The 23,055-nt window shown below is 43.5% G+C and overlaps 2 protein-coding genes across 2 annotated transcripts in view; both read left to right on the forward strand.

Annotated features, from left to right (window-relative positions):
• The window catches only part of ARHGEF38 (Rho guanine nucleotide exchange factor 38), a 63,059-nt gene that overhangs the window by 34,675 nt on the left and 5,329 nt on the right, over positions 1-23,055 (forward strand). Inside the window, exons 7-13 of the mRNA XM_005287876.3 lie at positions 127-260; positions 2,128-2,232; positions 2,644-2,766; positions 5,742-6,062; positions 7,945-8,085; positions 12,448-12,646; positions 12,814-13,070. Of these exons, the coding sequence (XP_005287933.2) occupies positions 127-260; positions 2,128-2,232; positions 2,644-2,766; positions 5,742-6,062; positions 7,945-8,085; positions 12,448-12,646; positions 12,814-13,070 (1,280 nt within the window). The remainder of the gene's footprint in view (positions 1-126; positions 261-2,127; positions 2,233-2,643; positions 2,767-5,741; positions 6,063-7,944; positions 8,086-12,447; positions 12,647-12,813; positions 13,071-23,055) is intronic.
• On the forward strand, positions 14,684-17,493 carry LOC135983914 (uncharacterized). Its single transcript, XM_065597666.1, has 2 exons — positions 14,684-15,929; positions 16,924-17,493. Exons 1-2 carry the CDS (start codon positions 15,353-15,355, stop codon positions 17,397-17,399), a joined length of 1,053 nt encoding a protein of 350 aa, XP_065453738.1. The 5' UTR covers positions 14,684-15,352; the 3' UTR covers positions 17,400-17,493.

Raw genomic sequence — 23,055 nt, forward strand, 5'->3', positions numbered from 1 at the left:
TTCACACACGATTACAGCAAGGGATATCAAAGTCTCTTGTCTCAAATGGTCTGATATTAGAGTGCAGAGCTGTGTTAGAGTCCTATGAATACAGATTATTAATGTTGTGAAATTCTCTGTCTACAGTGTTGAAGTATAAGAAGAATGATGAAGAAGAATCTCTTAAAGAGAAGTTTTCCAGACTGAATATTCACTCCATTAGCAAGAAATCCAAGAGGGTTACTAGCCATCTGAAAATTCTGACGGGGGGAGAGCCTCAGGTACTTAGTCAGCCATTTGCAAATTTGCATTGAGGACTTCATAATGTTACTTGTTTTACGGTATTTATCATGTAATTTTCCGTATGTCGCATCAAAGATGAAAAGATATTATGACCCTAGATTGAAAGGAAAACCTTTCAATGTGTTCTCCATCTTTTCTTTTGGATCTAGCCTTTTCTACAAATCTCTGACCTGCAGCAAAGAGGTACTGGTCAGCAATTCTCAACAAAATGAATATGCAAGTCAACGCTCAATAGATGGGTTGGTAGAAGATATTGTAGCTGCAGGATAGCTACAGAGGGCATTTTCTGTGCATTTTATTCAGCATCATTCAGATCCTAGTACACCAGGATCATCAAACAAGACTTATATGCTGATTAGTATGGGCAATGAGCTTTCCCCTACATGCATAAGAACCTTTGACTGTCAAAATGATTAGATGACTACACATTTTTTAAAATAAATCTGCTGCAGTGTGTTGAATGCAAAGAATTAAAACACTACTTTATTGTTCCATTGCCCTAATTAAATAATTATTGGTTTATTGGGAAAAAAAATTCAAAAGCACCTAAGCCATTTGGGAGGCTAAGTCCCATTGACTTTCACTGAGACTTAGGCTCCTAAGTGACTTATTTGCCTTTGAAAATGTTATCCCAATAAATAATTTAATTAGGGCAATGAAAATATAAAGAAGTGTTTTAATTTTTCACTCAAGCCCCATTTTCAAATGTATCTTAGGTGCTTCAGACATTGTGTCTCAATGAAAGTCAATGGGACTTAACCTCCTAAATGCGTGAGTTGCTTTTGAACATTTTATCCTGTATACTTTACTATGATTGCTTATCCAAGAACATTTGCCCTTTGAAAGGTTACCTGCAGCCTTGTGCTTTTTTTCTGTTTCTTTTTGAGGAGTCGTTTCTCCCTCCCCACTCCCTGCACCTCCCCATTCTCAATTTTTTTTTTAACATTAGAAATTCAGATTTACTTCTGTTTTTCCTAGAAGGCTCCATGGCAGACTGGGGGATTAATAGGATTATGATATCTGAGATACAGTGGCATCTGACTGAGAGGGGAAATGATTTTTATTCAGTCTGTTAGAACTATTTACTATTTGTTTTTGTTAACACTTTTTGAATTCTAAAAACTTGAGAATCACTTTGGAAAAAAGATGCCTTTGTTAAAGATTCAGCATTCCCTCTCCTATAATTGGAAGCTGAGAAAGCTCATGACGCACATCTCTGAGTCTTTCAGTGACTCTGACAGTGAAAGCAGTGAAGACTAGACTTGACATTTCTCATATTTCTAAGGTAAAAAGCAAGCAGAAAGGAAGAATTAAAAAAAATAAAATTTAGGCTTTCTTTATATACCATAAAGAAGTAAAACAACCCCTTTAGAGACAATGGGACTGTAACATGTACAGGGCCGCACAGTGCTACAGAAATAATAGCAACAAAATTTCTGCACAGGCAGTAGTTGCCCACATCTGCATTAGGGAGCACTGGAGGAAGCACTGCTATGATGTGAAAAGACTTATGTTGTTACCTATTATTTCTTGCCCAAATTGTGTAAACATAAAAAAGGAGGGGTTCATTGATAAACATAGATGTGCCTACAATTAAATAACTTCATGCTACCTTAATGCTCTGCAAAACTCAAACTCTTTATCAGACACATTCCAGTATCCTTGTTTTTTCCTCTCTTTAGACCTGATAATTGTAGGTGGGTTTGGAAGAGTTACTTCAGTACAGTAATCCAGCTTCACAGAGAGGAATTCATGGGCTTTTCTTCAGATTTTTCTAGCAGACCTCTGGCCATTCCTTTCATTAGTTCACTGCTGCCCTAACCATCATGTAAACATCTATTTCAGGTAAAAGACCAGACCTTTAATAAGGAGGAAAAGCTATTTAGAAGTTTAGAAAAGACTGTGAAATTTTGCGTGAAGAATATTTCATTCTCCCTACAACATCTACAGGTGGGTATATCACACACCCACACCTCTATGAGCTATGCACACATAAAACATATATGTGAACAGTTTAACACACACTTTTCACAGTGTCATATAATACCAAATCCTAAATGGCCCTGTAAATATGCATACAACCCAAAATGCAGCAGAAATGAACAAAGGTGAATTTCACATTTTCTGAGTAAGCCCTAATGGTGTGGAATAATCTGCTAAATTGAATGGAGATAACCCCGTTCCTTGAGAAATGTACAATAAAACACGGGATAATATATCATAGGATACAATCTTGCACTGGTAAGGGATGGAATAGATAACCAAAGAGATGAATATTATTGCAGGGTTTGCATGAACAAGTATACTGTATTACAGCAAATTATCAATCTATTTTAATTTTCCCACCTTATTCCTTTCTAGGATTCCATGCTTCTAGCTGCACAGAATATAACTGAACTACAAGGTATTTTACACCACAAAGATGATGAAGACAATGGCTGTTCAAAAATGCTGAATAGCATTGGAAACCCCTGTGAAGGCTTTGTAAGTTCATGAAACATGCCAATATCACACAGCTATCAGCATGTATGAGCTGTGGGTTATACATACAAATATGAAGGGAAAAGAGCAGAAAAAAGTAGGTCTCCATTAAAAATACTGAGAAAAATATAACTTTTCACTTAAGTTTCTGTAGGAAATAAGATACGTTACAAAAATTCGTGTCAGTTTAAGTACAATGTAAGCTGGATCAGGCCTCTGCTTAAACTAGCAGTGTTGCCAACTCACACAATTTTATCATTAGTCTTATGATATCTGGTGTTTACTTAAAGCCCCAGCTCCTGGAATCATATGAATATGTGGGAATTGCAGCTTTTCTTTTCTTTTCTTTTCTTTTCTTTTCTTTTCTTTTCTTTTCTATCCCTGGTGGTTGCAGAGAAAAAGATTGAAAACATGAGCTCTAACGTTTAAAGGCAAATAAAAAAGAACCCAATATATATAATTTTTAACTCTCATGACTTTTGGGGTCTGACTTGTGATTTTTGAACTCCTGGGATTGGCAGTACAAGCTAAGCTTCAGGCTGGAGTACATCTTTCAAGGTAGGGAAAACGTCTGCCTGAACGAGGCTCTCAAGCTAAACTAACATTTTCAAGCAAGGGGCAAATTTTATATCTCCTTACTCTTACACCTCCTAAACTCCAGCCCACCAGTTTCCCTCCACCTAACTCAAAATGGAGTCCCTGTACTAACAGCAAATACTCTCAGTGACAAATCACTCAATCCCAACCAAACAAAGGACTACTAGTTATATTTTTTTACTAAAAGATAAGCTGTTCCATTCCAAAACCAAACCACCAAAATGGGGTTTGTAACTGCAATTCTACTTCCTTTCTAATTCCACCATTTAAAATAATTGCATCATTTAAAAGTATATTTTAAAAAATAAATAAAATGAATATAGTGAAGAAAGGAACACAGGAATCGCCATTCTGGCTTATCACAATGGTCCACTGAGTGCAGTAGGTTTTGCAATAGTGGCGGGTATGAGATGTTTCAGAAGAGGGCACAGGAATCGCCTTAGTGGACAATTATGGCATAACCTGTGCATAGGGGAAGTTTCTGCTTAACCTCAGTAGGTTAGAAGTTGGGCTCATGACCTGAAGCATGAACGTTTATATCCCTTCAAAAAAAAATTTATCTTATCTACTATAACTGTAAATGTTTACAATATCCATACAGATATATTTTCCTTCATTTAATCCTAGTAGGAGTTTGGCAACAAGGATATCTAGAGCAATATGTTCCAAGGATTAATTATGCATTAGGTAAAAGGGTATTTCCTTTTATGAGTTTGAAACTGCTGCCTTTCAGTTTAAATAGCCCTGTGCTTTTGTATTGTGACAGTAGGTAAATAGAAGTGCCTGATTTACCTTCTTTATCCCATTCATTATTTTGTATACCTGAATCATGTTCCCTTTTATTTATCTCCTTTGAGAACTAAACAGTCCTAGCCTTTTCAATGTCTCCTTATATGGAAGTTTTTCTATGCCTGTAATCATTTTTGTTGCCTGTCTCTGAACCACTTCTATTACTGTTATATCTATTTTTGAGGTAGTCTGACCAGAACTGAATGCAGTAAACCAAGCAAGGGCATATCACTGACTTATATGTTGGAATTACAATATTTTCAATCCAATTTGTTATACATCCTAACATTTTGTTTGCACTTTTGACCACCATTTCACCAGGAGCACAGATTTTTATTGTGCTGTTTCATGTTTTTTTCTTGAGTACTTATAGTTGAGAACCCAGCTATGGAGATGAATAATTTAAATTATTTCTTTCCAGGTGCGTTACCTTGCATTTGTCAATACTGAATCATCTCCCTAGCCCTCTTAGTTAGGGACAAATCAAGAATAGCCTCTCCTTTCCTGTGCTCCAGAACCAACCGTTCCAATAAACAACTGATTAAGGTGCTGAAAAATTGTTTACCTAAGTATTTGTCATAGGTGCCAGCTTTTCACATGAAAATGGAAAGCTGTCTCCACAGAACAATTATATATCAAAGGCAGTACCAATGTGAAACTACCACTGTACATCAGTCCTCACCTTGAGGGACCACTCCTGGAGATGATGGACATACAGCCTTTTGCAGCAATGGTTTTTGTTATGCAGGAGCCTTCTTTCTTGTTAGTGGACTGAGTCTAGCAATTAATTTCACAAAACTATCCGGCAGCCTTTAGAATCTAGATGGTAATGAGTATCAGTCACTAGCAGTCTGTGTTGGATGTGAACCAATGACCTATAGGTGAAACAATCTTTAAGCCTGATATTAATCTCTTGAGCAATCCAGATACCCATAGGCATGGTTTTTTAAAAATATATATATATTTTATTTAGCCACCAGTACTGTGAATTTATGACTCACTTTCAGTAAACTAAAGGAAACCTTACAAGAAAGCATACCACATTTTAATCAACTCAAATCTTTCTATCTGTCTGAGTAGGCATTTATACTGCATCATCAGGATATTAGACCTATCCTCAGCAAAGTGGTTGTTCCTTTGTTTTATTCAGTGGGAAAGACTGCCATTTAATTGAGATTGCACTGCCTCATGCCTCGGATGGTCCTTCCCAGTTTAAAGGTCCCGGTCCCAGTGAAGCTTCACAATATTTATACTGTGGGTAGCACAGGGGCCTGGAGGCAGGAATTCCTGCTTTCTGATCCCAGCTCTAACACTCATCCTTTGTGTGCCCATTTAACTTGTCTGTGCCTCAGTTTCCCCATGAGGATAATAATAAAGCCCTGTGCAGTTAGAATTGTTACTAGGCTGTCTGGGGGTGCTGTCGGGCTTAATTAGTTACTGTCGGAAAGCAATGTGAGTGCTACAAATGGGTGAATGCAGTATTATTATTTTTGCTTTGTTTTTAACTTTAGAACATAATTGTAAGTGCTACAAATGGGAGAATGAAGTATTATTTGTTGGACTGATTTTTTGCTTTGTTTTCCCTTTCCCAGGTGGATCATTTGGAAAAGCTGGTTTTGACTCCACTCTCAGCTCTACAAACCTTGTTTCCAGGCCCCCAGAAGCTTATCCAGAAGCGTTATGACAAGTTGCTGGATTACAATGGCTACCTTGAAAGGTCAGCAGGAGATGAACTGAATCTGGCAAAGAAGGACTATGAGGCTCTCAATGCACAGCTCGTGGAGGAACTTCAGGTGTTCAACAGGACAGCTAAGAAGATTGTGATGAACTGTCTGCATTGCTTCAGCACTCTCCTCAGGGACATGATGTCCTCAGCATTTCAGTCCTATTCGACCATTGTGGTGCCTGTTCCGGTGAGCAGACTGTCTGTGTGCACGTGTATGTATGGTATTTGGCCAGAGGTACTTAAAAACCCACTGTCTGTTCTGGTGATCACAGTGGATATTTTTTTCACATTTCATGTCCTTCACCCATGTCTGCTTTGAGCTTTTTTGTTGTTGCTGTTCCTCCAGTAGTAGCAATGGTAGGAGTCAGCAGTTGCTAGCATTTTAACCCCTGTATTATTTACCGCTGCCCTGAGCAATGTTAGATAACCCACTAGGAAGAATGCCAGCAGCCACTGGAATCCCTTCTACACATGTGCTCCCACCACTAATACTGGTGGAGTCGTGGCGTGTTAGCAATGGTAGGACAATGCTGTTGTCACAAAAGCCTACTGCAGACACCTCCTTCGGAGTAAGGAACAGCTTTCTGGTTTGGCTAAAATATCAACACTTTAAATATTTTGAGGTGTATTTAGACAGTGCCCGCCTGAGCTGCATGGAAGTGTATTGGTTTGCATAACATTCTATTCACACACAGCATTAATCATAACTCTAAGATATGGAGCCAACACTCCACCTAAATATAATGACTGAATTAGGGTGAATATCAAACAATGCTAGAGTTTTTTTGTATTTCCCACCCCCCAGAGGAAATAAGTCATCTCCTTGACTCAGGGTATGTCTTCACTACTGGCCGGATTAGCAGGCAGTGATCGATCCAGCAGGGATCGATTTATTGCCTCTAGTCTAGACACGATAAATCAATCTCCGAGCGCTCTCCCGTTGACTCTTGTACTCCAGCTCGGCGAGAGGCGCAGGCGGAGTTGACGGGGGAGCGGCAGCAGTCGACTCACCGCGGTGAAGACACCACATTAAGTCAATCTAAGTACGTGGACTTCAGCTACGTTATTCACATAGCTGACATTGCATAATTTAGATCGATCCCCCCCACTGTAGACCAGGCCTAAAAGAGTCCGAAGGGTGTCCCCACAGTTCCAACCCCCCACACTCTGAAGAAGCCATGTTCTTCTGGCTGACATCTGGACAAGATTCCACACCACTCCTTAGTAAGCCATAGAGGTTATCTTTGGGTGCTGCACTGCACTCCCTCCAGGGGAGGATCGGGCTATTTCCCAGCCCCTGTCAAGTTAGAAGTGAGAATCCATGCAAAGGTTCAACACAGAGCTTTGCAGTTTAAGGGGAAAGTGAGGAATTTTCTACATGAGGAATTTTCACCAGTATAACTTGAATTAACTTTTACATTGATATAACAAACCAGTGCAAAAGACAGTGTGGACACACTTATTTCATTAGAAGAGTGGCTTATTCCATTTAGCTTAAATCAATTAAAAACAGATTTAATTAAACCAAAATAAGCCTTCCACACCAGGTTAAATACATCAGTATAAATTCACACTTTAAGCTATCCTTGAGCAACTTCCTCCTGTAGACAAGCCCTATATTATTAAAGAGGGCTTTATGTTTTTGGGAAAGCTGCGTATACCAGGCATTGTTTTCAGTGGGGATTTTCCCAGTGTCACTTTTAAGTTCTCCTGTTTACATCATGTTTAAAATTAGGGATGGGCCTGAGCCAAACTCACAGATCCAACACCACAGGGGCAAGTTAAACTGACATGACGAGTTTAAATCGTATCGAGTTAAATAGATACTGGTTTTTAAACTGATTGATAGCACTTCTGTGTATAGACAAGCCCTAAACAGCAATGATTTTAAGATCATGCCTTCTTTTATATCTGCCTGATGCCTAGCTCCTTGTGGGCACTACCAGAAACCATAATAATAACAACTCAGATTTCATGAGTCCTAGTGCTTGATCCACTAGATTAGAGTTGCTGTTCCTTACCTCCCTATCCTACGTAATGTACATGAGATCTAATCTTCCTATTTGCAGCTGTCTTCTTCAAGTATCTGTGAAGTACAAAATCAGGTGTTGGAAGGGTTTCACAATCTAAATTTTGTAAAAGAAAACAGCAGTGCAACATTTATTGAGAGAAAACTGAGCTTTGAAAAGAAGAAACCTGCTCCTATTCAGGTGAGTATCATGCCTCTGTCAGTGAAAATTTAACCTGTGTCAAATGCATCATATTTTGATTCTCCTGGGGCCTGGGCATTGATTTGCCACACAGAGTTTAGGGCCAGAAGGGACCACCAGATGATCTAGTCTGACCTCCTAAATGGGGATCCAAGCTTGCTCCCTGGCTTTTGGGGCCTGAGCTTAAACCTCCATTCCTGGGATGAGAGTGCTACAGTGACCAGTTACTCTTTGGTGATTTTCAATTGTCTTTTCGTTACCTTTGCTTTTTGTCACGTAATCATCTTGAGACTTTTTCTGATCATCCCATAGCCCTTAGCTATGTATCAAGCTATGAGCTAACCCTAAGGGTGTGACGGGTTCAGTCACAGAGTGAACTGTCACTGGATAATCTGGAATTACCTCTGAGCCCGTTTTCCCTGCCATTTTGGGACTACAGAACCTGAGCCAGACATGCTACCCTGCTGCAACACAGACCCAGGTCTGGTCCACGCCCCCAAAGCTGAAGACTTTAACAAAAAACTGCTCAGCTGGTCACCTATTGCCAGCACCCAGACACCCAGTTCCCAATGGGATCCAAACCCCAAATAAATCTGTTTTACTCTGTATAAAGCTTATACAGGGTAAACTCATAAACTGTCCACCTCTCTGATAGAGAGATATGCACAGCTGTTTGCTCCTCCAGGTATTAATCACTTACTCTGGGTTTACTAATAAACAAAAGTGGTTTTATTAAGTACAAAAGGTAGGGTTTAAGTGGTTTCAAGTAATAACAGACAGAACAAAGTAAGTCACTAAGCAAAATAAAGCAAAAACATGCAAGTCTAAGCCTAATACATTAAGAAACTGTTTACAGGTAAAATCTCACCCTCAGAGATGTTCCAATAAGCTTCTTTCACAGACTAGACTTCTTCCTAATCTGGGCCCAATCCTTTCCCCGGTACAGTCCTTGTTAGTTCCAGCTCAGGTGGTAACTACGGGTTTTCTCATGACTGCCAGCCCCCTTTGTTCTGTTCCACCCCCTTTTATAGCTTTGGCACAAGGCGGGAATCTTTTGTCTCTCTGGGTCCCCACCCCTACTTCTAAATGGAAAAGCACCAGATTTAAGATGGATTCCAGTATCATGTGACATGGTCACATGTCACTGTAAGACCTCATTCTTCATTATCCATGGGCTGACCCACATGTCCACAGGAAGGTTTGCAGGTAAATAAACCACCTACAACCAATTGTCCCAGTCAATGGGAGCCATCAAGATTCTAAATCACCATTAATGGCCCACACTTTGCATAGTTACAATAGGACCTTAGAGTTATACTTTATATTTCTAGCATCAGATACAAGAATGATACATGCATACAAATAGGATGAACACACTCAGTATATTATAAGCTTTGTAATGATACCTTACAAGAGACCTTTTGCATAAAGCATATTCCAGTTACATCATATTCACACTTATAAGTATATTTCCATAAAACATATGGAGTGCAACGCCACAAAGAGTATGTCTACACCATAATCACAGGCTCCAACTTCTCAATGTGCCAGGGGTGAATGCTCACGAAATTGGAGGTTGGGGTGCGGGAGGGGCTGAGGGCTCCGGCTGGGGGTGGGGGCTCTTGGGTGGGGCCAGAAATGAGGAATTCAAGGTGTGGGAGGAGGTTCTGGGCTGGGACAGGGGGTTGGGGTGTGGGTGTGGGGGGTAAGGGTTCTGGCTGGGGGTGCAGGCTCTGGGGTGCAGGAGGATGGGATTAAGGGGTTCAGAGGGAAGGAGGGGGATCAGGGCTGGGGCAAGGGCTTGGGATCCTGGAGCGCATCAGGGGTGCAGGTTCCGGGTGGCACTTACCTCAAGCAGCTGCCAGAAGTAGCAGCATGTCCCCCCTCCAGCTCCTACGCCTAGGGCAGCCAGAGGGCTCCACATGCTGCCCTGTCTGCAGGTGCCGCCCCTGCAGGTCCCATTGGCCGTGATTGCCAGCCAATAGGAGCTGTGGGGGCAGTGCTTGAGGCGGGAGCAGTGTGCAGAGCCCCGTCTGTTCTATGTGTAGGAGCTGGAGGGGGGACATGATGCTGCTTTTGGGAGCCGCGCAGAGCCATGGCACACGTGGAGTGGGGCAAGCCCAGGATCCCGCTCCCTGGCAGGAGTTCGAGGGCCAGATAAAAATGTCTGAGGGCCAGATGCAGCCCCCGGGCCATAGTTTGCCCACCCCTGCACTAGAGGATGTGGGGGGAGCTAATGGAGAGCTGCTGGTGGGTGTTCAGCACCCACCATTTTTTCACTGTGGGTGCTCCAGCCCCGGAGCACCCATGGAGTCAGCGCCTATGACCAAAATCTTAAATCGACCTATGTTAGGTCAATTTACAGCCATCGCAGTAGTTACTGTGGTGGCTGATGTCCGCACTACCCTTCTTCTTCGGTGGGGTCTGTCCTCACCGGGAGCACTTCCACCGACTGAAGAGGGGCAACATGGAGGGCCAAAAGCCAGGGTTTTCAGCTCCATGCAGCTCCCTACTGGGAGCCCCGCTGTCCCTGGGGGCTTCTCGCACTCTCACTACCAGCTGGGAGTGGGGGGAGGGGAGCCATGTGGGGATTCTCCTCTCCGGCGGGAGGATCTATGCCCAGAGTACCAGGACCTCCGGGGGCAGCACAGCTCCCAGTGGGTAGCCTGGATAGCAGCACCACTTGGAGGGGAGACCTGGCAACAGCCCAGCTGAGGAGCTGGGAGCCGGCTTTCTTGTCAATTTCAGCTGAGACATGACAAGACAGCCAACAGCCAATGTAAGGAACGCGTCACCCTAACTACACCGACATTAGCCCTATGCCTCTTGTGGAGGTGGAGTTATTATGTTGGAGTAGTAGGGCACTTACATCAGCAGGAGCAAGGCTGTAGTGTAGTGTCGACACTGACATAGTTAGGTCAACAAAAAGCATTTATGCCCAGGCACTAATTCTGTAGTCTAGACCCAGCCTAAGACTGAGCATGCAAGTTATAGTTGTTTCACTTGTTAAATATTCTCACACATACATTAATCTTGCAACGTTTATTTTGTTGAAGTTTTGTGAGTGGGTTCAATGGTTTTATATAGCTAGAGCAGGAGCTGAAAAATCTACCATGGAATTCAGACATACCTAGCACACAGAGTAGTCTAGAAATGTACAGAACTGCAGGAGCTCCACTTAATATAATAATAATTAATACGCTGCCTTTTATATAGCAATGTCATTTAATATAATATCACAGTCCAGGGCTCCTGACTTGTAACGTGTTATATGACCTCAGTACATTATGCCAGTTTTTGGGTTACTTCAAAATACTTTCAGTCATTTTACTTGGGAATTGTAAGTGCACTGATAAAGAGAGACAAGGTGACTTAGGTGATACCTCTTTTTGGACCAACTTCAGTTGGTGAAAGATAAGCGTTTGAGCTTACAGAGTTCTTCAGGTCTGTGATTGCTTTGTGAAAGTGTTCACCCACAGGTTTTTGTCTTTTAATAATTTTTCTGTATGAGTTCATTTGAGAGAACAGTGATTGTCTCATTTCACTATGCTCTTAAGTGAACTCACACAGAAAAATGATAAAAGACAAAAACAGTAGGTGAACACTTTTCACACAGTGATCACTCTGTATCTGACCTCTCTGTCTTCAGTCTCAAAGGAAACCCGCACAACACCTTTGAAAGATGATCTTGGGAGCTTAAATTAACAAATCTGCCAGAATAAAGACCTTGGATTTATGGTTTACAATCTGTAATCCACTTAACCCCCCACCCACCTTTTTTTTCTTTTCTTCCTATGACTTGGAGAGGTGTTAATAGGTCACTTCACCTTGAATGTTCCCTTGAAATATATGTTAACTATTTATACAATCTGTTCCACCTTGTATTTAGCTGTGACACTTTGAGTATATTTCCCAGACCTGAAGAACAGCTCTGTGTAAGCTCAAAGTTTGTCTCCCTCACCTACAGAAGTTGGTCCAATAAAAGAAATAAGGTGGGTACGGTACTATCTCTAATATTCTGGGACCAACACAGCTACAACAACACTGCATAAACCAAATACCTGACAGTTCACATCCAGTACATTTTTTTATCCTTCAGTGGCTATAGTTTCAGCCATTAGTGCAACAGGTGACAACACACACCTACAGTGCACACAAAACTCACAGGTTTGAGGGCACAGTTTAGGAAATTATACTCCTAACTGACAATGGGCATGTAAGTGCATGCTCTGCCTGTTCAAATGTAGATTGCTGCAATCAGACTGGTGTGCATTAGTTTTGTTTGTACACAGCTGTTAATCTAGAAGTCTTAAAATACATTGCTCCCAATTAATGTTGTGTCTCTTTTTTTCCCGTTTTTAGCCTGAATCTCCACGTCAGACAGAGAGCCAGAGATCCAAGCTACTGTCTACATATAGCACAGAATCACTATATCAAGCTAAGCGCAAATGCAATGCCACACAGGAATTTGATATTGATTTATATGAAGGTGAGCTGGTGGCTGTTGTTGAGCAAAAGGATCCCTTTGGAAGTACAAGCAGGTGGCGTGTTGACACAGGAAGTAAGTCCTTTGCACAAACATCCCAATAACAGCTTTCCTTTTGGCTATTGATTTTCTTTTCAGTCTGGGCCCATCTGTTTACCTCTATCAGATCAACAGTTTGTAAAAAACAGGTGACTGAAACATATTTGAAATAATTTTTCTTTTCTTTTTAATCTGATATCTAGTTCATAAAGGGTATGTGTATTCCTCCTTCCTGAAGCCCTACAATCCAGTCAAGGTGCAGAAGGATGTAGCAGAAACCAGTTTCTGTGATGACGATTTCGATAATATCAGCCTTTTTGTCTCTTCACGGCCTACCAATGATAGCAGTGCAAGAAATCTAGGACATAAGAGGAGTGACAGCAGCTCATCTAATAATAGCCTATGTGAAAAACCTACAATTAATGGGACAGAGACTGATCACGACATGGATGATCAACATGTAAGCATAATATATGCAGCATATCTATCTATATCTGTTTTTCCTATTCCAAATATAAAAGTTGTGCACTACTGCTTACAATTTAAAGGGGAAACCTTAGTTTATAAAAGGACTGTTCTAATCTATTAGGATGCCATAGGATTTCAAACAACATTCTTACCCTCCAGGTCCTCTGATGTAATGTTCGTTGGGTTTTTAATGAACCACACAATGTGTGAAAAGGTAATCAATGCTTATGTGTTAAATTGTGGGATTTAGACATAACCTTGAATTGAAAGAAGGGTGGTGCTGCAACACCCCATGCAGACCCAATGCCTCTAGCTGCTCCTGGACAGTAAAGCCACCTCTTTCTTTCCATAGAATGTTGCCAACAGTGCCAGAGAACATGATCAACAGTTTCTTTGGTTTTGCACACTTTACACAGCCTGTCTTTATGTCTTTTTAATAAGTTTAACTTACCATTTAAGGCACAATGACCTGTTAACACTTTAAAAATTACTACTTCATTTTTTCCACCATGATTGTGGAGTATAGTATTATCTTTGATTTTTTAGTATACATCATAGAACTTTCATCCTTTTGTTTCCTTAATCCATAGTTCTTGCCGCTCCTTTGCAACCTCCTTCATTTTTGAATTCTTGTCTATTTAAGGTTATCTTAATATGTACCTCCTCATTTTTTAGAGCATGTTTTGCTGTTCTGTCAGCCATCTCATTTCTAGATATTCTACTATGTACTGGAATCCGTGCTATTGTCATGGGCAGTGGGTGGAGCCCCCCTTTGGAGAGCTTAGCCCCCGGCTCCGCCCCTTCTGCCCATGGCCAGAGCCCCAAGACCTCCTTCCCTCCTGCCCGGAAAAGCCCTGAGCTGGCCACAGGGCAGCCTGGAGTGTCCCCCTCCCCTCGACTGAAGGAGCCCCGGGTTGGCCGCAGCCCTAAGCCCCTCCACCCCCAGTCCTGAGCCCCGGGCTGGCTGAAGCCCCAGGTGCCCCACTCCCCTGCCAAGAGGAGCCCTGGACTGGCCAAAGCCGTGCCGTGCCTCCCCTCCCCTCCCCAGACCCAACCCACCCAGGGAAAAAGCATCTGTTAGAAGATGCTTTTGATATGCCCCATGCAGGTTCCAGGGTGGCTGAGGAGGGGGATGGGCCTCCTCAGGCGGCCCAGAACCTCATGGGGCATAATAAAACAAAAACTTTGCAGCCAAACCCCGCAACCGGGGGTCTGTCCTATTATACCCGCCACCCATGGCTATTGTAATAGAGATATCTGCTTGCATTATTTCTGTAGTTAGGAACATTATTTCATTTATTATGGCATTTTGACTTTCTGAAGTTCCTGTTCTGATTGTCATTGTGACTAACAAGGAATCAGATAAAATTACAGCTGCAGCCCATTGCACATCTCTTATCAATGCTCTGTACATCATCAATACATTCTTATTGGTACCTCATTTGTTTCCAGCTACATTTTAAAGTAAAAAGAAGAACAGGAGTACTTGTGGCACCTTAGAGACTAACAAATTTATTAGAGCATAAGCTAATAAATTTGTTAGTCTCTAAGGTGCCACAAGTACTCCTGTTCTTCTTTTTGCGGATACAGACTAACACGGCTGTTACTCTGAAACCTGTCATTTTAAAGTAAGTTCATCCTACTTTACACTTTTGTATGATATTATCTACGTGACTGTTCCAAGTTAATTTATTATCAAACACTGCTCCAAGAAACTTAAACTTTTGAACTACTGACTTTCTCACCATTCTTTCCTAATTTTCTTCCTTGTTAAAAGTATTCTCTTGGTTTTTGCAAGTGAGAATTTAAATCCCCAATTATTTCCCCACTTGGAAATTCTCTGGAGTGCTTCATTTGTCTTTTCCACGGCTACTCTAAGGCCTGGTCTACACTAGGCGTTTATGTCGAAGTTAGCGCCGTTAAATCGAATTAACCCTGCACCCGTCCACACTGCGATGCTATTTAGTTCGACATAGAGGTCTCTTTAATTCGACTTCTGTACTCCTCCCCGACGAGGGGAGTAGCGCTAAATTCGACATGGCCATGTCGAATTAGGCTAGGTGTGGATGGAAATCGACGCTAATAGCTCCGGGAGCTATCCCACAGTGCACCACTCTGTTGACGCTCTGGACAGCAGTGCGAGCTCGGATGCTCTGACCAGCCACACAGGAAAAGCCCCGGGAAAATTTGAATTTGAATTCCTTTTCCTGTCTGGCCAGTTTGAATCTCATTTCCTGTCTGGACATCGTGGCGAGCACAGCAGCACTGGCAACGATGCAGAGCTCTCCAGCAGTGATGGCCGTGCAGTCTGGGAATAGAAAGAGAGCCCCAGCATGGACTGATCGTGAAGTCTTGGATCTCATCGCTGTGTGGGGCGATGAGTCCGTGCTTTCCGAGCTGCGATCCAAAAGAAGGAATGCAAAGATCTACGAGAAGATCTCTAAAGACATGGCAGAGAGAGGATACAGCCGGGATGCAACGCAGTGCCGCGTGAAAATCAAGGAGCTGAGACAAGGCTACCAGAAGACCAAAGAGGCAAACGGACGCTCCGGATCCCATCCCCAGACATCCCGTTTCTACGAGGCACTGCATTCCATCCTCGGTGCTGCCGCCACCACTACCCCACCAGTGACCGTGGACTCTGAGGATGGGATACTGTCCACGGCCGGTTCCTCAGACATGTTAGGGGACGGGGAAGATGAGGAAGGAGATGAGGAGGGCGAGGCAGTTGGCAGCTCTCACAACGCTGATTTCCCCGACAGCCAGGATCTCTTCATCACCCTTACAGAGATCCCCTACGAAGCGTCCCCAGCCATTACCCCGGACACAGAATCTGGTGAAGGATCAGCCAGTAAGTGTTGTAAACATCTAAACATTTATTTTTAACAAAACAGGAATATTAACAATTAAAAGAATGGGTTGTTCATGATTAGTGTGCCCTAGGCGCTTAACGGTTTAGTAAGGGGCAGTGCAAGTTTTGAAAAGAAATCTAGCAATGTCCGGTTTTCAGTGATTGTCCTGCACAAGCCGCTCTACTGTGTATTCCCTGCTACTGCAGCTACAGTAAAATGCGGTCTATATGTGCGGGGATAGAGCAGTAATCCTCCTGGGACATCTCGATGAAGCTCTCCTGGAGGTAACTTGAAAGCCGTTGCATGAGGTTCTTGGGGAGAGCGGCCTTATTGGGTCCTCCGAAGTACGACACGTTGCCGCGCCACGAGATTATCAGGTACTCGGGGATCATTGCTCTGCACAGCAGGGCGGCATACGGCCCTGGTCTTTGGAGGCTTTCCCGGAGCATTCTCTCTTTGTCGCTCTCGGAGATCCTCATCAGGGTGATGTCGGCCATGGTGACCTGCTTTTAATTAGGTAGGGGAATGTTAGTGTTGGGACTGCTTTCCCGTTCCTTTACAGAACTGTCACCGCTGGTTTGCAGCCACGCGGTGGAGGCGGGAGAGGGGCAGCCGAAAGGGATCATTCCCGGGGACAGCCGCGAGGGGGTGGGACAGGGGCAGAGTTCCCGCTTGCCGGATTGCTGGCAGCAGGGACTGACATTGATTTAAATGTGAAATGAGGCCAGTGGTAATATAAAAGTTTTAAACTGCCACAAGTGTACGGCTTACCATGTCTGCCTGCAACAGAAATTCCGTTGTGCTGCCTCGCTTCTCAAATGTGCTGTTCAAGACCCCAGGCACAGAATGCGAAGGCCGAGAATTCGACCTTGTGCTGAGTGCGCATGTGAAAGGTGCTGTGCATGGTCTTGTTCACAGAGAAAGACTATGTTCTTTGTTCACAACTACATTTATCTTTCAGAGGAATTCACTCCCTTTTTCCCATTTCCACAGCCCCGTCTGCGACTGTCTCACAACCTAGCCTGGAATCACACTCCCAGAGGCTAGCGCGGATTAGGCGTAGGAAGAAGAGGACACGGGAGGACATGTTCTCTGAGCTTATGGCCTCTTCCCAAGCCCAGGCAGCACAGCAGACCCAGTGGCGGGAGAACTTGACCCGAATGCACCAAGCCAACATGGATCGGGAGGAGAGGTGGCGGCAGGAAGACCAGCAGGCGACTCAAACGCTGCTTGGACTACTGAGGGAGCAAACGGACACGCTCCGGCGCCTTGTGGATGTTCTGCAGGAACGGAGGCAGGAGGACAGAGCCCCGCTGCAGTCCATCTCTAACCGCCCTCCCCCGCCACCAAGTCCCATACCCACCTCACCCAAAGTGCAAAGAAGGAGAGGCGGCAGAGTCCCTGCTAACTCTCACTCCACCCCTGCAGAGAGCTCTAGTAGCAGAAGGCTCTCATTTCCCAAAATTTGAAAAGTTCTTTCCTTCCCGCCTGACACAAGCCCACGTCCAAGTTTCACCTCCCAATGCCATGTGTAGTTGATAATAAAAAATTCGTTTCTGTTAACTACTGTTTCAATCATGTTCTTTTGGAGGAGGAGGGGAAAGGGGGTTGGAAATTGGACAGGACAGTCTCCTTTGGCAGGGTACATAGTCGGGGGCAGGCACAGCAGCAGGGCACATACACAGTGCAGTGATGCAGTGACTAGTTGCCCCGGTTAGTCTGGGAGGTTGTTTTGATGTAATGTTGGGGGGGGGTGGGTTGCTCTGTGACTTTGTGGCGGGGGAGGGCAGTTACAGATCTTAAGCGCCGGTCCTTAGACAGGATCACAGAGCCACACAGCATGGGATCTGTAACCGTCCTCCCCCTGCCACAAAGTCAAATAGACCTCCCATCAACACAGTCCCGATCAGGAGGGGTGACAGGCTCCGTTGAAACAAGCATCCCACCGCAGCGGAGCCTGTCAATCCTTGAGTTTAGAAGCTGCATTCGCATCACAACACTAGACCCGCCCCGCACCACAGTCTGCGTCCCAGTTTTAAAAAATTCCCGCTAAAACAGTATTAAAGAAAACGGTGTGCTTTAACAAAGTAGAACTATTTTTATTTCGACACGTGTGTTGGAGGGGGGGTGAAGGGGGTATGTAACTGGATAGGATAGTCAACATTACCTGGGTAAAGAAACGGGGGCAGGTTTAGCTTCTCAGTACACAAACTATAAAATCACAGGTTACCCTGCTCACTCAGGAACTTTGCTTTCAAAGCCTCCCGGATGCACAGCGCTTCCCGCTGGTCTCTTCTAATCGCCCGGCTGTCTGGCTGTGAGTAATCACCAGCCAGGCTATTTTCCTCAACCTCCCACCCCGCCATAAAGGTCTCCCCCTTGCTCTCACAGAGATTGTGGAGCACACAGCAAGCTGCTATAACAATGGGGATATTGGTTTCGCTGAGATCACAGCGAGTCAGTAAGCTTCTCCATCTCCCCTTGAGACGGCCAAAAGCACACTCCACCACCATTCTGCACTTGCTCAGCCGGTAGTTGAAGAGTTCTTTTTCAGTGTCCAGGGCGCCAGTATAGGGCTTCATGAGCCAGGGCATTAGCGGGTAGGCTGGGTCCCCGAGGATGACTATAGGCATCTCCACATCCCCAACAGTTATTTTGTGGTCCGGGAAGTAAATACCTTGTTGCAGCCGTCTAAACAGACCAGAGTTCCTGAAAACACGAGCGTCATGAACCTTGCCCGGCCATCCCACGTAGATGTTGGTAAAACGTCCCCTGTGGTCCACCAGTGCTTGCAGCACCATGGAAAAGTATCCCTTTCGGTTAATGTACTGGGTGGCCTGGTGGTCCGGTGCCAGGATAGGGATGTGAGTTCCATCTATGGCCCCACCGCAGTTTGGGAATCCCATCGCTGCGAAGCCATCTATGATCGCCTCCACGTTTCCCAGGGTCACTACCTTTGGCAGCAGTACATCAACGATTGCCTTCGCTACTTGCATCACAACAACCCCCACGGTAGATTTGCCCACCCCAAACTGGTTCGCGACTGACCGGTAGCTGTCTGGCGTTGCAAGCTTCCACAGGGCTATGGCCACTCGCTTCTGTACACTCAGTGCAGCTCGCAACCGGGTGTCACTGCGCTTCAGGGCAGGGGACAGCAACTCACAAAGTTCCAGGAAAGTTCCCTTCCGCATGCGAAAGTTTCGCAGCCACTGGGATTCATCCCAGACCTGCAGCACTATGCGGTCCCACCACTCAGTGCTTGTCTCCCGTGCCCAGAATCGCCGTTCCACGGCATCAACATGACCCATTGCCACTGTGATGTCCTCGGCGCTGGGTCGCCTGCTTTCTGACAGGTCTGTGCTACTCTCAGACTTCAGGACATCACCGCGGTGCCGTAGCCTCCTTGCCTGACTTTTCTGCATCTGCCTCAGGGAAACCTTTATGATAAGCTGCGAGACGTTGAGAGCGGCCACAACTGCAGCGATGGTCGCAGCGGGCTCCATGCTCGGAGTACAGTGGCGTCCGCGCTGTCAATGACTGGAAAAGCGCGCGAACTGTTTTCCCGCCGGCGCTTTCAGGGAGGGAGGGCGGGAGTGATGGACGGATGACGACAGTTTCCCAAAAGCACCCTCGACTCATTTTGTTACCCAGAAGGCATTGCCGGCTACACCCAGAATTCCAATGGGCAGAGGGGACTGCGGGAACTGTGGGATAGCTGACCACAGTGCACCGCTTCGAATGTCGACGCTATCACCGTTAGTGTGGACGCACAAAGTCGAATTACTGTCCTTAGTGTGGACACACACGTTCGACTTTGCAATATCGATTACAAAAATTCGATGCAAGTAAAATCGAACTACTCTCGTAGTGTAGACAAGGCCTAAGTCTTTTATGTTTAGTCCATATAGCACAGTCATCTGTGAAAAAGGAAATACCTATTCCCATCTGCATACTTTCCGGGAGGTCATTTATCATAATGGAACACAAAGTAGGGCTGATAACTCTCCCTTGTGGAGTTCCACTTGTAAGCCTGTCCATTTTTGATAAAGCTGTTCCCACTTTGACGTGTATAGTTCTATCACTTAAAAAGTCCCTTATCCACCACACATTCTCCCTTTTATTTCAATTTTGGCTACAACAGGAGGCCTTTCCTTCCCTCCATAACATGTAATCTGCTTTTCTGCTGTCCAGGCAGATTATCATAAAGTTCTTAGTCCTTATATTTTTTGTACCTCCGTTTCTAGTCTCAACTGTGAATTTTCCTTTCCTGAAACCACGTTGAACCTCATTTTTCTCCAAGCATTTCACTATCTTACATTTATCATTTTCCCCCTTATTTTCCTCACACATGATGTGAGAGCAATAGGCCTATAAGCATCTGGTCTTGTATGTACCTTGCCTGGTTTACTAACTGGTCTCAGCAAAGCTTTTTTCTAGTCTATTGGCATTACTCCTTTTCCCATATATCTTTATATTAACTGCAATAGAATCTTTAGACTCCCTTCTGACCTGTGCTGAAGCATTTCATTACTTACGGTATATTATCTTTACCTGGAGCTGTATTTTTCCTTTTCCTAATGGCTACAATAAGCTCCTGCATACTTAAATTTTTTATGCATCATCAGTATATTCTCTCCAGCCATTTAATAGTTCACAGTTATCCTCAATAAACCTCTTTTTTCATGAAACTCATTGTTTTGATCAGATCAATACTGACCTTTTGGAATTCTTTTGCTAAAATGTCTGCTTTTCCTAAATTGGAGATCTCAGTTTCATTGTTTACAATAAGAACAGCTATACATTTACTTTTACTTTGAATTCCATTCATTCTGTGAGTTTGCTTATATTTCTGAAAGATTTGAATCTTTGTCGATTTCCCACAGAAATTTTCTCCAACTTTCTTTTTTATTGTTTTTTTGATAATCCTTTGTGCCACGACCTTACACCTTTTATAATTCATTAAGTCTTTACTATTAATTGTGTGTTTTGCTTGCTTGTTTGCCTTATTTTTTTCCTTGATTGCTAATTTGCAATCCTCATTCCACCAGGGAACCGGATTTCTACACTGGGGGCAATTTGATGTTTTGTAGATGGCCAGATCAGCTGCTGCTGTAATTCTTTTTATTATATCATCACAGAATTCTCCTAGGTTGCTACTTATATACTTACTGCAAAAATATTCATCGCATTTAATTTTGAAAAGGTCCCAGTCAACTTTTTGAAAATTCCAGCTAGGAACTCTTTTTGTGTGTTTGACATTTCCTCAACCTTGGTACTCAATATGCATAGGGAAGTGCTAACTTCCTATTTTGTCTTCTTTATAAAATTCCCAGCTGCATTTACTAGCTATATTATTTGTTGTAGTTCCTGGATCCAAAACAGAAACGGAGCTATTCACGGAATTAAATCTAGAAGGTGCTCCTGCATTCATTAGCAGCAGGTTATATATATCAATAAATTGTTCTAAGCATAGTTTTCTTACTTTTCCATATTTCATTATGACTATTATAATTGTCACAAATTGTGAGTGGGTTTTTTACATTAATAACTAATTTTTCTAGTTCTAAAATAACTAATTTTTACATGGATTATAAACAAAAATCTATATATGTTTTTGTTCTGCATCGGAATTTCAGTAGCACTATATTAAAAACGTAGTTTCTGCACACCCTTTTGACATTGCTAAGTCTTTTATGAATATACAGACCCCTCACCCCTTCCTCTGGTAGCCACTTGATTCCTCTAGAGTATATCATATCCTGGTAGATTGAACACAAGTTTACTTATTAGCTATGTTTCTTGCACACATATAACATGAGCCTTTTTTCCCATTTCAAAGATGGCTTTCTTAAATTCCTCTCCATACATTATTAAACTATGAGGATTCCAGCTAAGGATCATTAAAACCTTTAATAAGCTGTATTATTTTCTTCATTTAAAATTGGGTGAATGCGGTCTATCAAGAGATTGTCTATTTTTAGATCTTTTTCTGCTGCTTTTGCTATGATTTTAATCCTTTCATTTTTTCTCCACGTCTGCAAGGTGCAGTTAATTACTTCTTAATGAATGTTATAAACTTCCCTTTATCTACAAGCAATATATCATCATCTCCCATTCCTCTCATATTCTCCTCCCTGCCCAATATATTTTTCTTTTTCTATTTTCTGCAGTGGCTACCTTTTGGTAGCCTCAACATATGATACTTTTTGAATAATTTTAATTGTTTGTATTTCCCTAGCTCATTCTGATACTGTATATCCTTTATATGCAGCACTGTGCAACTAGGTTCTGTTTCCTCCACCTCATTGTTCCCTTACAAATGGCTGGTGCATGCCCAAACCTCTAACCATCATAGCGTTTCACAAGGTGGGGGAGAGGAAATATAGAACAATAGATACCACAGTTGGATCCTAGCCAGGATCATCCCTCCATCAAGCATGCCAGGTGGTATAAGACTCACGCCCTTATCTGCAGGGTTGCTATGCAAGAGCCTTACCTGCTGCACCACCAAGTCAGATGAGGGAACTACAGATAAGGCTACACCCACTGACTCAGCTGGGTCAGGTGACTGGCAGCAGACTTGTGCTTGGACACCACCAGGCATAAAGCTTCCTGCTCCTGTCCCACTCCCCGGCTGAGCAACTAGTTGCTGGGTTTGCTGCTGAACAGACCCCTGAGTCTAAGTTCCCGCTGCTGGTTCCTCACCCTAGTTCCAGTGAGTGACTCCAACTTGACCCTTAGTGTCACTTCTCACTCCAATTCTGGCTTAATCCTTGGCATGGCTGTTGATTCTGACCCTAGCATTGACCATCTTGGCATGGCTCCTGACTCTGGCTTTGATCTATGGTGTGACTTCTGAATTGACCCTGATGCTGCCCCCTGGCTCTGACCATTCGGTCAAGCTGCCCTATTATGACTGACAAAGTGTTATGTGTACAGCTGTAAGTGGCTGGTTTTCTCCCTCTCCCACTAAACAGTCATTTAACAAACAATACTTTTGTTGCCTATTGTCTTTTTTATATCATCCTCGGACAATCCTAGTGGCACTCCATACGTCACCCTCTTGCTTCAGTCAGGAATTTAGCCAGTTGATGAGTAACCTTCATTTTACCTTAGGTTACATTT

The sequence above is a fragment of the Chrysemys picta genome, chromosome 5 (assembly GCF_011386835.1).
Source record: "Chrysemys picta bellii isolate R12L10 chromosome 5, ASM1138683v2, whole genome shotgun sequence".
NCBI classification, from domain to species: Eukaryota; Metazoa; Chordata; order Testudines; family Emydidae; genus Chrysemys; species Chrysemys picta.

Bases quoted from the DNA above. Each gene is read 5' to 3' on its own strand.
- LOC135983914 (XM_065597666.1), top strand. From the start codon at position 15,353: ATGCAGAGCTCTCCAGCAGTGATGGCCGTGCAGTCTGGGAATAGAAAG. The intron at 15,930-16,923 runs GTAAGTGTTGTA...CCATTTCCACAG, and splicing joins ATCTGGTGAAGGATCAGCCA to CCCCGTCTGCGACTGTCTCA.